The sequence below is a fragment of the Mus caroli genome, chromosome 2 (assembly GCF_900094665.2).
Source record: "Mus caroli chromosome 2, CAROLI_EIJ_v1.1, whole genome shotgun sequence".
Classification (NCBI taxonomy): Eukaryota; Metazoa; Chordata; class Mammalia; order Rodentia; family Muridae; genus Mus; species Mus caroli.
Window position 1 is genome coordinate 63,891,931 of NC_034571.1, and position 16,382 is coordinate 63,908,312.

The 16,382-nt window shown below is 42.3% G+C and overlaps 1 protein-coding gene across 1 annotated transcript in view; it reads left to right on the top strand.

The window, feature by feature from the left end:
• Dhrs9 (dehydrogenase/reductase 9) overlaps positions 1–12,042 on the top strand; it is a 22,617-nt gene extending 10,575 nt beyond the window's left edge. Inside the window, exons 2-5 of the mRNA XM_021156453.1 lie at positions 1,911–2,275; positions 3,348–3,606; positions 6,593–6,756; positions 10,185–12,042. Of these exons, the coding sequence (XP_021012112.1) occupies positions 1,963–2,275; positions 3,348–3,606; positions 6,593–6,756; positions 10,185–10,408 (960 nt within the window). The 5' untranslated portion in view covers positions 1,911–1,962 and the 3' untranslated portion in view covers positions 10,409–12,042. The remainder of the gene's footprint in view (positions 1–1,910; positions 2,276–3,347; positions 3,607–6,592; positions 6,757–10,184) is intronic.
• The last annotated feature ends 4,340 nt before the right edge of the window (positions 12,043–16,382 follow it).

Consider the following 16,382-nt stretch of genomic DNA (forward strand, 5'->3'; position numbering starts at 1 on the left):
AAAAGAAAAAGAGAAAAAGAAAAAGAAAAGAAAAGGTTTCTTAGTATCCATAAATATACATGATTCTGGAAGCATCCACGGGCCTGCACTTTGGTCTGTGATTGCTCTTCTTGTGTGAAGTATTCAGATTCTAAAGGAGAGTGGATCAAGGACAAAGACACTGTCTGGGAGCTAGAGAGGTGGCCCAGCTGTTAGGAGCATGTACTGTTCTAACAGAGGGGCCGAGTTCTGTTTCCAGCACCCACATTAGACTGTTGGCAACCACCTGTAACTCCAGCTTCAGGGGATCCCATTATCTCTTCTGGCCCCTGAAGGCACCTATACTCCAGTGCACATAACACACACACACACACACACACACACACACACACACACACTGCCCCCTTCAAATATACATCATTTTTAAAATTTTTAAAAAAAAAATCTAAACCCAGAAGATACACTCTGAGGACATGCAAGGAACTTTCTAGGCCTCTGGGCTGTGGGGAGGAGAGTGGGCTCTTTGCAAAAGGGATGTTCTCTCTGCATCTTCTTCCCTATCCTAACTTGGGAGCAAATACATGGTTCCTGTGTGGAGAGGGAACTGACCTCTTTTCCTCCTGTTTCCTCTCCCCAGAACTTGGAAGGGCTGGACCTCCATGACCTCAGACCTCAGGCAGCCAGAGAACAGCAGCCTCCCCTCTGACTCTTGAGGACTTTCTCCTACTGGGTGGGGTGAAGTGCCATTTGCAGGTGCCAATACCTATGGCAAGTATGTCACGCTTAGGGAAAACAGAGACGCAGGTACCCGAGGAAGGGTACAGGAAGCCTTCCTCCTGCTTAATATTAGGTCGTCCAGGGCTACCCTCAAGTTACAGCAAAGTTAATATTCCAGTTGGCTCTCTTTGAGGTGGTTTGGTCAAAGCCTCAATTTTACAACATAAACTTGCTTTATTTTTATCCGGATTATACGTGACTTTTTTCTTTCTTTCTTTCTTTCTTTCTTTCTTTCTTTCTTTCTTTCTTTCTTTCTTTCTTTCTTTCTTTCTTTCTTTCTTTCTTTCTTACAAGAGGTTTGTGTTGAAGACCAAATTTAAAGATTTGAGATAGCAGGCATTCATTCCCCTCCCCCTCCTTGACTTCCTGGGATCTCTCGCTCTATCTCTTCTGAGAAATCATCTCCGAGCCAGGAGGAAGGGTGATTCTCATTTGTTTACAATAAGGAAATAGAAGCCATATTAGTGTTAGCAGCACGGATGCTCTCCTCTTCTGGATTCTGAAAACAACTGGGGGTGTGGCAAGACAAAGAGACTGAGCGAGGCGTTCCAGGACAGTGGTTCTTAACCTGTGGGTCGCGACCCCACGGCAGTTGAACAATCCTTTTGCAAGGGGTGGCCTAGGACCATCAGAAAACACAGATTTTTACATTCTGATTCAGAATGGTAGCAAAATGACAAGTATGAAGTAGCAACAAAAATAACTTTATGGTTGGGGAGATCACCACAACATGAGGAACTGTATTAAAGGGTCACAGCGTTAGGAAGGCTGAGAACCACTGGTCCTCTTTTCCTCTCAAATTTTACAAGTGATGGGATGTGCGATTTTACTGTGAGGCTCTGTCTCTCAGATGGATGAGTTTGCCTGTGAGATTGATGTCCCTACCAGCTCCTTTCACCCAGTGACCTGGGTCAGCTTTGCTTCTACTGCATTTCTTTCCCCCGGAATTTTTCTGAATTCTGATTGGCTAGTTTTGGCATTACCTTACAGAGGCAGTGTGTGATTTAAATGGTTTGTCTTTCCAACAAGCAATCAGAATAATAATAATAATAATCTTAATAACTATCTGTCTACTCAAATTCATTTAAATAACTCACATTTGCCAACACGTGATTGTTCCTATTTGAATTTTCTTTCTAATTTTGAACATCCAGGACATCATCTTTTATCGTACATGAAATAAGTGTCCCTGTCACATAGAGGAAAATGCTGTTTTGGTTGTTGGCCCTCCTGTTCCTCTGCGCTTTTCTGTGGAATTATAAAGGGCAGCTGAAGATAGCAGACGTGGCTGACAAGTATGTTTTCATCACCGGATGTGACACAGGCTTTGGAAACTTAGCAGCCAGAACTTTTGATAAAAAAGGCTTCCATGTCATTGCTGCCTGCCTGACTGAGTCAGGATCAGCTGCTTTGAAGGCCAAAACCTCAGAGAGACTCCACACCGTGCTTCTGGATGTCACCGACCCAGAGAATGTCAAGAAGACGGCCCAGTGGGTGAAGAGCCACGTAGGAGAAAAGGGTAAGAGACTAGAGATGGAGGGCAGGGCTAGGGAGGTCAGGGGGACGGGGATGAGGAATTAACTGAAGCAGAACAGCAATGTGGTTTCAGATGTGAAGCACAGGTTCACATCTTGAATGGCCTATCAAGAGGATGTCGAGGATGTCTCTTAAGTTCCAGCCGCACCTTTCTGGACCTCGGCAGAGCTGCTGAGTAGTTCCAGTGTGTGTGGGATGTGCCCCAGATAGACTCACCTTGAGTCCCAACAGGTGGATCTAGAACAGACATAAAGGGCCTAACTTTATGTGAGCTTCTTCAACAACATCACAGCAAAGGGAGTTGAGAGTCAAGCCTATAGGAGAATGGAAATGGCATCCAGATCACCACCTGTTGACCTGGGACCCACATCTCATCAGACGGGTCCAGAGTGCATCCATCCATCTTTAGTGGTCGGTAGGACAGGACCCAGTGATGTGAGGAAAATGGTCATTAGGGAGTCCAGTGGTCCAATGAGCGTTAGACATTCTCTAAAAGCAAATGCATGTACTTCAATAACATCTTTAGCTCTAAGACTCTGAACTTCAAACTCAACGATTTAGCAAAGCCTCCTCCAAACAAATCTTGGTGCTCACCTTTAACAATACTATATATTTCCAGTCAAGTGAATGACTTATATTTTTTTATCAAAATTTAGTGAAAGGTAGATTCATATTACTTTTCTACCCATACAGAATACTTTATAAATATACTCTGGCTGCACCATCTTGCAAGGCAGGAAAGTGGACCAATTTGCTCTACATATTAGTTGAGAGATCAGAAAGTCTTCCTCAAAAAAAGCATTAAAAAAAATATGACACTTGGAACCAGGAATAGAATAGCAGTGAGCCTGAATTCCAATAAACTAACATGAGTAATTTCAACATAACCAACCACTCTGCCAGCTACCACTTCCCCAAAATGCAAAGACATTTCAAAGCAGGAGTCACTATGAAGAGGAAATAGCACCAATGTATAAAGAAAGAACTGTATTTCCCTCTGAGATGCCCATAGAAATGACACTTTCTACTCTGCCTCCTTTCCCTCTCTGTTCCAGGTCTCTGGGGTCTGATCAATAATGCTGGTGTTCTTGGAGTGTTGGCTCCCACTGACTGGCTGACAGTGGACGACTACAGAGAACCCATTGAAGTTAACCTGTTTGGACTCATCAACGTGACACTGAATATGCTTCCACTGGTCAAGAAAGCTCGAGGGCGTGTTATCAATGTCTCCAGCATTGGAGGCCGGCTTGCATTTGGTGGAGGTGGCTATACTCCATCCAAATACGCAGTGGAAGGTTTCAATGACAGCCTAAGGTAAGGGGAATTAATTGACTTAGCACAATTGCTGCTATCTAATGATGGCTACTTAGTATGTATGAGGTACCCTTTTGAGCACTTTAAAATATTTCCACTTGCCCAGGGTTACACACCTGATAAGTGGTAGAACTGATATTTGAACCCAAATCTATGTTGAGTCTAGCTCTTTTTGCTTTTGTATTAGTGTATGATGCCAATAGTGGGGTGAATTTATAGTCAACAGGTCAATTTGTCCAAAAGGAGAATCATTCAGGGTGTATCTCTCTATTGATATTCCTGGTAGGTGCTTATGGGATAGTACAAGTTTATTTAAGCCTCCATCAGAAATGAATTAGGTCTCAATGGCTGTTCAGTTGGGTTTTGCAGTTCTATCCAGTGGGAGAGGCAGGAAGAGGATGCTAGATTCATCTTACCAAGAACCAGAATGTGTGACTCTCAGTTCAAAGCCCATATGTGCTATTTTCAGCCAAGGTTCTGAAAAGAAATGACCACACGTTAAAATTGTATTAAGAGAACAGAATTTACTTAAAGGACCATTTTCAAATGTGTAGGAGGTGTGAAGAGATATCCCAAGGATGGGAGTAAGGGCTAACAGCAAAGGGCTTTCCAAGGACTACAAGATTGAGAGACAGGAAAGTAAGTTTCACCTGGAGACCCAGGGGCTGGGAGCTCCAGCGAAAGGATGAAATAACCATTGTTGACACTACATGAGGAATCACTCGTCCCATACTGTGTTCTCCCATTCCTGAGTCTAACAGACTGTGCTGCCAGATGCTAAGGTACGCTTAATGCAGGTGACCTTGTGGGATAAAGCAAGCAGGAGGAGCTGGAGGAGCAAACAGAAGTTAAGTCAGCTGTGTCATGTTGAGACAAGCAAGAGAAAAGACAAACTTGATTCTGGCTTGCCTTTAATTCCCCACCCCATTAACTTATTCAATTAGTAATACTAAAGGCATATGTTAAAGTTTATATATAGATGACATAGATCTAGAATTAGCTTACTAATAAAACAGATAGATAATCCCGCTGAGGTTAGTACAGGCTGACAACTTCCATTCTGCCTCATGATCCAGCCGTCGAGTCTGAGTCCCCTAAGAAATAAGCACAGTCAAATTCTTCCAAAACATTAATGTGATGTCAAGTAGCCTGAAGGACTTGTTGAAGGTGGAGATTTTGCTGGGTGTGGGTCTGGGATGTGGCCGGAGAGTTTGCTTTTCTACAGCGTTAGCAGACACTGCCCATGGCTCAGGGACCATCACACTTGGGAACCATACTGTCGTGGCGACCTCTCTCAATCTCAGCCAATTTTCATTCCATTCTTCAAGAAGCAATATAATAATACACATTCCACTCTATAAGCATCAATAACATAATAAAATGGTAGTGTTTTAAAAGTTATCTTAACTGCCGTGCTTGTAGACTCTGCTTGGCGGCGGCTAGACACTGTCTGAAAGTAACGAACAGGAAATGTTTTATGCCTTTATGGCCCACAGAACTGGTATTTGGCATGGAACTGTGCATGCAGCCTAGTCCAGTGGCTGTTCCTGGATGTCTCCATACAGAGAGAAGGACTGATACAACAGAGACAGAGAGAGGACTGGGTCACTAAAGCTATATTTGCTCAGCACGTGCATTGCTTTCATGCTGACTTTCCTTCCCTCCAAAGCTTAGCAGAGTGGCCTGCCTCCTGTCCCTGTGTCATTCTCATGAATACATGAGGAAAGAAGTCTTCTCAAATACTTCCTTGAAACTGCTCACTCCCAGATCAGTCGACAGATGAATAAAATATAATTAGATTGAAAAGTAACTTTTAAGATTTTAATGTAATATACCTTTCAAAATCTCCCAGGGTCAAGTTAATTTACATTGTCGGTAAAATATATTTCAAAATGTGTAATAGTTTTGTTGCAGGAAATCAAAATCTGAAAAGAATTGAATTACATTTTATGATTAAAAAATAGTGCTTATTAAAAATATATAGACTGGTGAGATGGCTCAGAGGTTAAGAACATTGGCTCTCTCTCTCTCTCTCTCTCTCTCTCTCTCTATATATATATATATATATATATATATATATATATATACATACATATGAAAAATATATAACAGAGTGAGAACAGGTGTGTAGCTTAATGGCAGATCTCTGGCCTAGCACTACAAGATCTGGCTTCAAGCCTCAGTATGGGTAAGATTTCTATAAAATGAATGACTGCCTCTTTATATACTCCTAGAGGAACTATACATTAAATTTAGAAAATAATTATTTGTGACTAATGTGCAACACATTCTTCAGTTGACAGGAAGGAGGCACCCATATCTCAAACCTGTGACTCGTAACTGTGTAGACTTGAGGCCGACTGTGGTGATGAGAAGCTTGCTCATCAGGGATCAGGGTGGCATGCCAGGGATCATGATACTCAAGCCTTCCTCGTCCTCAGTCACGTTGCAATCCACATTCCAAAACTCAGGGTAGACTTGTCCATCTAAGCCAGTCACTCCTGCATCTCATCAACAGGCCCTTTGAACATGGAAAAGAAATGGTCTTAACCCAAACGCTTCTCCATTTAATGAAAGCAGGTAGCTTGAGGGGAAAATGCTGAATTGGTGTGGGGCTATTCCGAGGACTGGTCCGTCCACAGCGGACCAGTTTCTGTTCTGCCATTCATCCTCACTTGACCACCTTGAACTCCAGGTTCTTCATCTTCAACTCGACAGGATAGGACAAGATGTTTATTGCCAATATAGCCATTCTGTGGTTCTCGGAAAAGACTCATAAGACACTGGTTGAAGAGTAATAAACACTCCCCAGATAAGTTTGACTGAAACAAAAAGAAAATTAAGGATATGAAAGACTGAGGGTGTGACCACAGAATGCTTGTTGAACATTCATGAAGCCCTAGATTGGACACACAGCTCAATGAAAGCATGGGTTTTGTTTTGTCTTTAAATTTAAAAAAAGATTCTTTGATTGTTCTTCTCGCAGGAGGGATATGAAAGCTTTTGGTGTGCATGTCTCATGCATTGAACCAGGGCTGTTCAAAACAGAGCTGGCAGATCCAATCAAGACAACTGAAAAAAAACTGGCCATTTGGAAACATCTGTCTCCAGATATCAAACAACAATATGGAGAGGGCTACATTGAAAAAAGTGAGTTTGGGCATAGATGCAGGGTCTTCCTCTGGGACCCCCTGTCCTGGTCAGAATGAAGGCGTCGCAAACACAGCAATGTGGATCTTTAATATGAGTATTAAGTTCAGAGTTACCTCTGGCTTCTTTGAGTGATTATGAGTGCTTACTAAAGAAACTAACAAATACCAAGTTTTATACTAAGCATTTCTGAATCATGTCATTAATACCTCAAAGGATGTTACTGGAGTAGTGAACAGAGGCTTTGCAGGGTGAAATGTCCTTTCTAGGGTGCCCAGCATCTCCTGGTCATGCCAGGGTCTGAAGCCAGCAGCCTTGCTCTCAATAGTCTTCCTCTCCATACACACTTCATCTTATAACGAAACACAAGCCACCTGCTCAGCATTGCTCATAGATCTGTGGAAGTGACAAATGATGGAGGAGAGTCAGACTGGACCATAGCTGATAACAAAAGAGGAACCAAGTAAGACTGTGAAACAGTGAGACTATACAGCACCAAGCAGACAGATCCTCTGCAGGGCAACCCAGAAAGCCAGAAGTGATGCCATCGGTGTGGGCTCTAATTGCCCAGGGAACACAGAGCAAGAAAGAGGCCCAGCCCATACCGGTTTGAATAAGGCTTTAAAATCCAGGAGTTATTTGAGTGGAGGAAGCTATCAGGCACAGGAACACATGGAAGAGGAAGAGGAAGAGAGGTAAAAATGAGTCAAAAGACTGAGGCAAGGGGAGAGAATAATCAGGAGCCCACGGTGATGGAGGGATGATTAATACCATGAGCATTTAAAGCTCTCGTCATCTTCCTCCTACGTGCCTCACACGCCCGCTTCATTTATAATCCCTGGGCTTGGTGGAGCAGCTGCTATTATATCCTTCATTCTAATAGAAACAGAGACACAGAGCAGTAACATGGTTCACAGCTAGATGTGAACCAGCACAACTGTGCCATGTATTCTTGGGCACTGGAATCCCAAAGAAGCAGTGCAGTGAACACTTTGGTCAAAGTTCCTGGCTGAGAACTCTTCTCCAGCTCCAGTTTTTCTAGACTCTGTAATGTTTATTTGATGTTCCTCAAACACAGAGTTCTTGCCTTTAGAGGTATAAGGTCCTGCCTCCCTCCATGTCACACTATCCCTCCAAAATGTGGCTGTGCTTCTTCCTGAGTTACAGTAACACAGAGCACGAGGACAAGGTTCAAGATCGGCAGTCTGAACAGAGACCCAAGACTCAAGTCAGAAACATGTATGGAAGTTTTCAAAACACTAGACATTCCCAACCATTCAGTATAATACACACACACACACACACACACACACACACACACACAAAAGGCTCCTGATGATTTCAACTAAAATGCCTGATTGACAAACTTTCCAAAGAGTGTCTCTGTAAGCTTAGAGCCATCACCATTAGAAGCTGCATTTCTTGCACTCTGACTCTAAAGGTTTTGTGTAGGTCAAAGGAAACAGACTGAACTTAACCCTGTTAGGCTTAACACTTCAGAGAGAGTTCCTCCTGTAAAAGAGCTTTCTATTCGAGATAATGATGATGATGAAGCTGATAAGCACCTATAGCTACCTCACAAGATTCCATCCAATTTTTTTCTGTTTGGGCAAATAACAATTGTACATATTTATGAGGCATAGCATAATAAGAATACCAAGTGATAAACAGACCAAGGATGCTGGTGGATTGATTTTCCTCAAATATTTGTCATTTCTTGGGGTTGAAAACATTCAAAATTTTCTTGAGTGTTGAGCCCAAATTTATAGTGATATTAAATATTAAATATTTCCGAGTAAGAATTTAGAGATGAGCCAGACTCGCAGTCCCAATGCAGACCATAAATCTAAAGTCACCTTTCTCCATTTTCCCAGGGTGAACAATAATTTAAACTAGCCATTGACATTACCATGTTCTTTAAACAACTTGTGACTACTTAACAACTATCACCATCACTTGTTAGGTTTCCTAAACAACTGTGAGCCTGCGATCTAACATGGTAGCTTTTCCTCTGAGAAGACGCAGCTCAGGTGTGTTTGAAAGCATGCGAATATTATAGGGTAGTGCTTTTTGCATGTTTCAAGGAAGCCTCATCCCAGTTTCTGTTTTAGTTTACATTCTCAGCAACTACATGTACAGGATCTCTTCCCTCAGCACCACAGTCAACACTGCTCATCTTTTGTCTCATCACCCGCCACTCTAATGGTCCACTATGATGTCTTGCCATGGGTTAAATTTGAGCACTAAAGCAATTCGTGCACTGTGACTAACACATTCGCATACACACCCACTGGCCCTGTTTAATGGCCTCTTGAGAAATGTCTGTCTGGTTCCTTTTCATGTTTCAAAAATCAGATTGTTCAATTTTTTTCTATCAAGTTGTTGGAAATCCCTTTATATTTCTTTTTTACTATTAACCCCTTATCAATGTATGGTTTGCAAATATTTTCCCCAGTCTATGAGTTATCTCTTAGCGCTTTTAACTGCTTCCTTTGATGCACAGAAAATTGTTAGTCGGATGCAGTCCTGTCCATCAATTCTGGCTTTTGTGGTCTATGCTTTATGGAGCATCTTACTGCTTGGTCCAATTTCAGAAAGCTTTTACTCTGTGTTTTATAGGGCCAGGTTCTACTTTCAAGTCTTTTATCTGTTCTGAGTTGACTTTTCTATTCAGGATGAGATAAAGTTCCAATTTCCTTCTCCTGCCTGTGAAAGGCCAGTCTTTCTGGCACTTTTCTATTAAAGAATCCAGGGTTCCAAATCATCCCCAACCCCTTGTGAGATTATTTGACTTTCTGGTGGGATCTTAGGTCATGACGCAAACACTTTATTTGCCCAATAACCAGAGACATTTATTTAACTTCTGGTTCAGGACAAAATTGGAGAGATGTGAGGTGTCTAAGTTCCCTCTCCACCCTTGTATGCACACACAAGGTCATGTATATAATCGTATTTCCTATAACACAGTACTCTTCAGAATAGATTAGAAATCAAAGTCATGACTTCCTAGAGATAAGGCCCCCATGGACACGACAGTATCCTTTCTCTACTACCTTTTTGAGAAATAGTCCTCAAAGTCCTCAGACCAATAGCTTCACTCGAAAACGTGTGGAAAATGCATATGCTAAGACTTATATCATACTTACTGGCTCAGGAATTCTGTATGTAGAACCCAGACGTCTGGATTTCAACAAGCTTTGTAAGGAGATTCTGATGCCCTTCCAAGTTTGCGATGAGATCAGCTGGCCTAAAGAAAACATTGCAGCATCCTTTTCTGGAGAATGGAAAACCATTCCAGTGAGCCTCAATTATAATTGCAAAGTCAAAACAACGTCCCTGTCACTAGTGTCTTCCTGTTTGCACCCTAGCCTCCCACTCTGACTCTACTTTTCTGCCCAAAAGTGAACGTATTTTGTCTCTTTTTTTAGGTCTACACAGACTGAAAAGCAATACCTCCTCGGTGAACTTGGACCTCTCTCTAGTGGTAGGGTGCATGGACCACGCTCTAACAAGTCTCTTCCCCAAGACTCGGTACATTGCTGGGAAAGATGCCAAGACATTCTGGATACCTCTGTCTCACATGCCAGCAGTTTTACAAGACTTTTTATTGCTGAAACAGAAAGTAGAGCTGGCAAATCCCAAAGCTGTGTGACTCAGCTAACCACAAATGCCTGCCCCCAGCTCCGAGATTGGCTGATTTCAGAGGCTTAGCATCTCAATCTCGTTCTTTCCCAGACCCAACTCGGACTCACTTAGACCAGGTTTCTGTTTATAAAAGAAGATATTCCATAGTCTCTTCTTAAGTCTTCTGTGAAAATAAGGACAGAGAAGGCCTATCTCGTAAGCCACTCTTGCCAGATACTGAAGCTTTACCTGATTGGTAAGATGAAAGAGAAATGGAAAAACTTCTCCATCCAAAATAGGTGTGCTGCTACCTGCCCCTGACTGGTTCAGAAATCCAGATTGCTAAGCATTGTCTCTTATTGAAATGTTAAGTGATAAGAAGTCTTTAATACGTGGATCCAATGGCTCTGTTATCTGGCAGAGATTGAGAAGACTCAATACGATCTGATAAGCTTTGATAAGAACAAGAAAGAGTTAAAAGGCGCTACCACGCAGAGCACTGGTATGAACTGAGAGGCGGTTAGAAACGGGGAAGAAATAGAAGGGCAGAAAAAGACAAGGAATGAAAGGCGGGGAGACTCCAACACAAGCCTCATACTCCAGAGGGACACAGAGGACACACTACTGCTGTTACCGTGAAGTCACTGCATCCGGTCCTAGCCCTAGAGGCACCTCACCTCCCGCTTCATCCGTCAGCTGCATCACAGCGGAAGCACACCAGTTCTGTTGGCTACAGCTGCTCCTCATTACAAGGCCAGGTTCTTGGCTCCATCTCATGGCTTCAGACTCTGTGGCTTGCTTACTGCCCTTTGACTTTCCCGATGTCCAAAGGCTACCAAGATTTGCAAAATCCAAAGGGAATTCCTTTACTGATCTTCCAAACATGCTAATCCAATCGCTCAGCCTTCTAATTCTGTCTCTGTTTTGCCTCATCCTGAGATGCTTTCTATTATTCTATTCCTTTAAGTAGCTACAATTCGCTTACTCTTTCTTCCAATCAAAAACTAAGTGTCATGCAGTCTACCATTGAGAGCAAGCTTGCCAGCTGCAGCATCTGTGTTAGCAGTGTGCCAGCTGCACTTCTGTTAAGCTCTTCCTTCTTAGCTGTAGCTCTGCCATCAGCCCACAGAGAAGGCTCACTCAGCAGAACAAGGTGGCTGCTCTTCACTTGTTGGTTCGGAGATACTGTGAAGGAGCCGGCTGCATATGTAAACTGTCCAGACTAAAGAGAATCTCTTCCATTTAAGCTATCTTCAAGACCCTAAAACATCTGTGGGTAGCTCAGCCTAGTACATAATGAAGAAAATTCCCAGGGAGCTGCTAAGAAAAATGTTCAAGTTTTGCCTTTCTCTGCAGTATTCATCCCAATAGTTCTTAGGGGCATAAGACACCACAGACTCATTTACTTATGTAGAAATGGTCAAACATTCTCAAAATGAAAAACTCTGCTCCCTACAAGTGATTTATATCAATTTTAACCTAAGCGATGGCCTCCTGAGTTCTTGCATGCCAAAGGAGACAGTTCTGACTGTTAAACTTTCCCCTAACTCTGGGGTTCCTTTCGCCCTTCTTTTTGTCACAGAGGCTCAAATCCAGAATCTCAGGCATGAGCCCATGCTATACCACTGAGCTACACCACACCCCAGTTCAGGATTTATTTTTAAAAAGAAAAATGTAGTAGTTTCCATCTTAGTTTATGAAGCACTGTCCTAGCCAGAGCATTGCTGCAGTCTGTAGTTTAACAATTTCCAAGCTCTCTCCTTAGGGATACCGGCCTGAGAAAGATGCAGATCCGCAGCCCCACTTGGTGCCTGGATACAGGATATAACCTGAAACGGATCAGGCAAGGACATCACAACCTTCTGTCATTTTCTACTCAGGGCAGTCAGCACCTGCCCTAAACTGACCCTTTTCACTTCTGCTGGAGAAATTAGTGACAGAAAGGATTGTACTATGGATCTGTAGCCTAAACTGTGGACAATAGTCACACATAGCAAAAGGTTTACCCTCAGCCTTCAGTGTGGTTTTCTTCTTCCATGGCAGCTACAACTTGAGTATATGCCAAATTGTGGCACCTGAGTTAGAAAGCAGACAATGCATGTGTATGTGTGTATATATGTGTATACACACATATATATATACATATATATACACATATATACATATATATACACACATATACACATACAACACACACACATATATAATATGTGTATACACACATATATGTATATACATGTGTGCATATATACATATGTATATACATATATATGTATTTACATGTATGTGTGTATGTATGTCACAGCTGGAAAAATAATGTACCTGGTGACTTAGCAGATGCTTCCTGTGACATAATCTTAGTACAGTCGCTATGCCTTACATGAACAGTTTCATCTAACCCTCACTACATTTCGTCAGCCCATCAGCTGTGCGTCTTAGACTTGGGGAGATGAACAACTCAGCCACTCCAGTAATTTTCTGTATTTTAGAGTGCTCGTCATCTTGGGCTAGGTCTCACCCAGGCAGCATCATTCCAAAGCCCATGCTCAGAATACTGCTGTATGATAAAGAATCCAAGGCTCTCGAAGTCTTCCTAAACCTCGATTCTGATTATACAAGAGCAAAAAAACCGTTATTAACCCGCTTGACATCAGTCTTGCCAACTCAATAATGATCATAAATACAAGTGTTATATAATTTTAAGAAACATGTAGAGATACACTCATTTTCGTTTTTGTAAATTCTATTTCTTCTCACTTAGCAGATCTTTGAAGGTTTCTAACTACATTTCTGAATTTCCTTTCCCCCTTCCTCTCTTCTTCTTTGTCATCTTTGATCATGTTTGCTTACTGTTACTTGCTTAGGGGATTTGTTTGTGAATGCCCTTTGTTAACCTCAACAATGACCTTCACTCTCCTCACCCAAAGCCAAGAGTTTAAAATCTTCTAGCTTTTAAGATCAAACAAAAAGAAAGACACCAAAGATTGGGGTGCCACAAATACCAAGTCTCTTATTGCTGTTTTGTTTTGCTCTTTGTTTTGAATAAAAAATATTGGCAGTCTATCGTGGTCCCTGTAGCTAGGGCTAACCTAGGCACTGGAAGAATGGAAAGATACAGGATGAGTTCAGAGCCTCTATCACTACCACACTGCAGTCAAAGAAAATGCCAGGAAATTGATGAACAATATGGTCTGATAGGAATAACCCAGCATCAGCCTCAGGGACATTTCATGGAGCACATTCACGATGTCACACTCTTCTGCCCTGACACTACTGAAGAAGGGAAGGTCACTGCCTTCTAATTGCTTTGCCAGCTAGCTCCAGTTCTAGAACACTTTAGGGTTCCAGCTCCTGCTTCCATCATCAGAAGGATTCCCATTCAGTTTTTCAAACAGCCACGCTCCACCTGGAGTACAGTCCATGGGTTTCCTATGAACGCGTCATGGCCGTTACACAGAAGATACACTTACTGTTCTCTTTACAAAGAAAAAAACATGATATCCAAATTCTTGCATGTATAATAATCTGAGCTAAATTCCCCATCCTTGAACTGTAAGAAAAAAAAAAGGAAGAAAGGGAAAAAGAAAAGCCACATATCACACAATGAATTTTAAATACATGGGCTTCCTGTGAATTCTTTCTAGCACACTGGGAGCCATTGTAGATTAGCAATTTGCAAACCCTGAGTACTGAAATTGTATAAGACAAGATTCTTGGCTAGAGGCTCCACTTTCTCCTTTCTCTGAAACCCCTTTGTTTTTTAATTTCCACATTTAATTTGTGTGTGTGTGTGTGTGTGTGTGTGTGTGTGTGTGTGTGTGTGTGTGTGTGTGTTCACACATGCATGCGCGCATGCAGGAGATTCAGTTTTCTCCTTCCACTCTCTGATTCCGGGAGTTCTACTGTGTGGAAATCAGGTACTGGGGGCTTCGCAGGAATTGCAGTTAGCCACTGAGCCATCTGGCAAGTCTTGGGACTCTAAGAGGATGGTAGAGAAAGGTAAGCAGGTGTTTCTCTCATTCCTGCTCTCCGACCCCTACTGCAAGAATCTGTGTGAGAAACTCAGCTTCTCGTCACAGGCATCAATACAAACTCGCATTTTCCGGCTTCATAGATTGCTTTCAGGACAAAAGAAGAAAACGTTTTCTGGCCAGATCTCACCTCCAAACTGGAAAAGGGTCAAGTCTGAGGGGAGCATCCATCCATGGGTCCTTTAGACACAGAGATAGGTGTGTTGGCACGGCAGGGGACAGGAGAAGGCAGAACCCGGTAAAAATACTTCTGTAAGTTCAAACCATGGGCTAACATGATAAAGACACAGACTTTTGTTTGTGCTTCCAAAACTCACTGAGAGGGTTCAGAGCCACACCACAAACACACTAAAGAGTTTTGTTAAAAAAAAAAAAAAAAAAAAGAGTTTTGTGCAAGAGGCAGCTCCGGGTGAGTCAACAGAATGATGTAACTGTGGTGTAACAGCCCTCCACCTCCATAAGGAAAAACACAAGAGGTCCTGATCTTGGCCTAACTTCTTTTAGAAATGTCATCTTGTATATTTATTGGATGTGGTACTAGCTGTAGAAAGGCATTTTCATACAAGCATGTCCTGGACATTGAACATACTCCCCCCACACCCTCCACTCTCTTTCTCATCCTTCCCAACTCCTGTTGGTCCCTTTTGTTCCCTTAGACAGTTTCAAGACCACTTTTATGTCATTTATATGGATATCCTTTTATGTATTTGTACAAAATCCAAGACTCAACTAAAAATGATATTTGCCTTTTAAAAACTGGCTTAATTAGATAAACATGATTATCTCTGGTTGCATCCACTTTCCTGGAAATAATGTTCTTTGTTCTTCTTCACGGCTGAAAAGCGATTCCCTTGCTTATATACGCAATGTTTTCTTTATGCATTCATCTCTGTGGCTGAGCACCTGGGCTGGTTCCATAACGTAGCTACTGTGATTGGTGACACAAGAGACAGATATGCATTTATCTCTGTGACCTGGTGAATTGAAGTCCTTTGGAAAAACATCCAGGAGGGATATAGTAGGGTCACATGACAGATATATTTTCAATTTTTTTTTGTAATAAAGAGGGCAAGTTTACATTCCCACCGGTAGTCTATAAGATAAGGATTTGCTTTGGTCCATATGCTCACCAGCAGGTTTGCTTAATGTCTGCTTGACCTAAAATTTAACTAAACAGCCTGCAGAAGAAGGTTGGCAAAGTCTATTAGCTACTCTTACATGTTCAGAGCATTCTTGGGAGCCCTACTCATAAATAACTGCATTCACTGTCCACAGGAGAGGAGGGTTAGCTGAAGTCCAAGTGCAGAAGAGCTGAAGAAGCTGGGGAGACTCTCTTAGGAGGAAAAATTGAGGAGACAGAATAGCCCACTCGAAGGAGGACACACAGTAGAATGGGGGCCATGGGCGGAAGCTTCATGGGGTTCAAGTTCAACATTGCATAGGGAGGGTTTTTTTGTACCCGTGGGTTGACAGACATCAGCTATTGTGAGTGAGCATAGACTCAAAGGCTACTCTGGGACACTAGGATGCTAAAAAGGGGAGTGAAGAAAGATGGGCAGAGCCTGCTGTCTCTGATGAAATAGATTTTTAATCCCTCTGATTCTATCCCTGCCGGAGGGGCTTTCCTCGGGTATGGTGTATGCCTGTACTTAAATAGCTAGAATTTCTAGATTCTGAAGCCTAAGGGAACAACATTCCAGATGTCTCTCATCCCAGCTGTCATAAGATGTGAAGTATTATTCCCCCAAGCATGAAAGCTTACCTTAGCCTCCAATAGGAGAAAAGTCTGTGGTTCTGAAAGGGGATGGAATAGATATCTTTGCAAGGTTAAACTAACTTCTGACCTTCTTTAGAGGAAACCCAAATGTTAGCACAGTGTGATGGTTTATATATGCTTGAGCCAGGGAGTGGCCCTATTAGGAGATGTGGCCTTGTTGGAGTAGGTGTGTCACTGCGAAAGTGGGCTTTAAT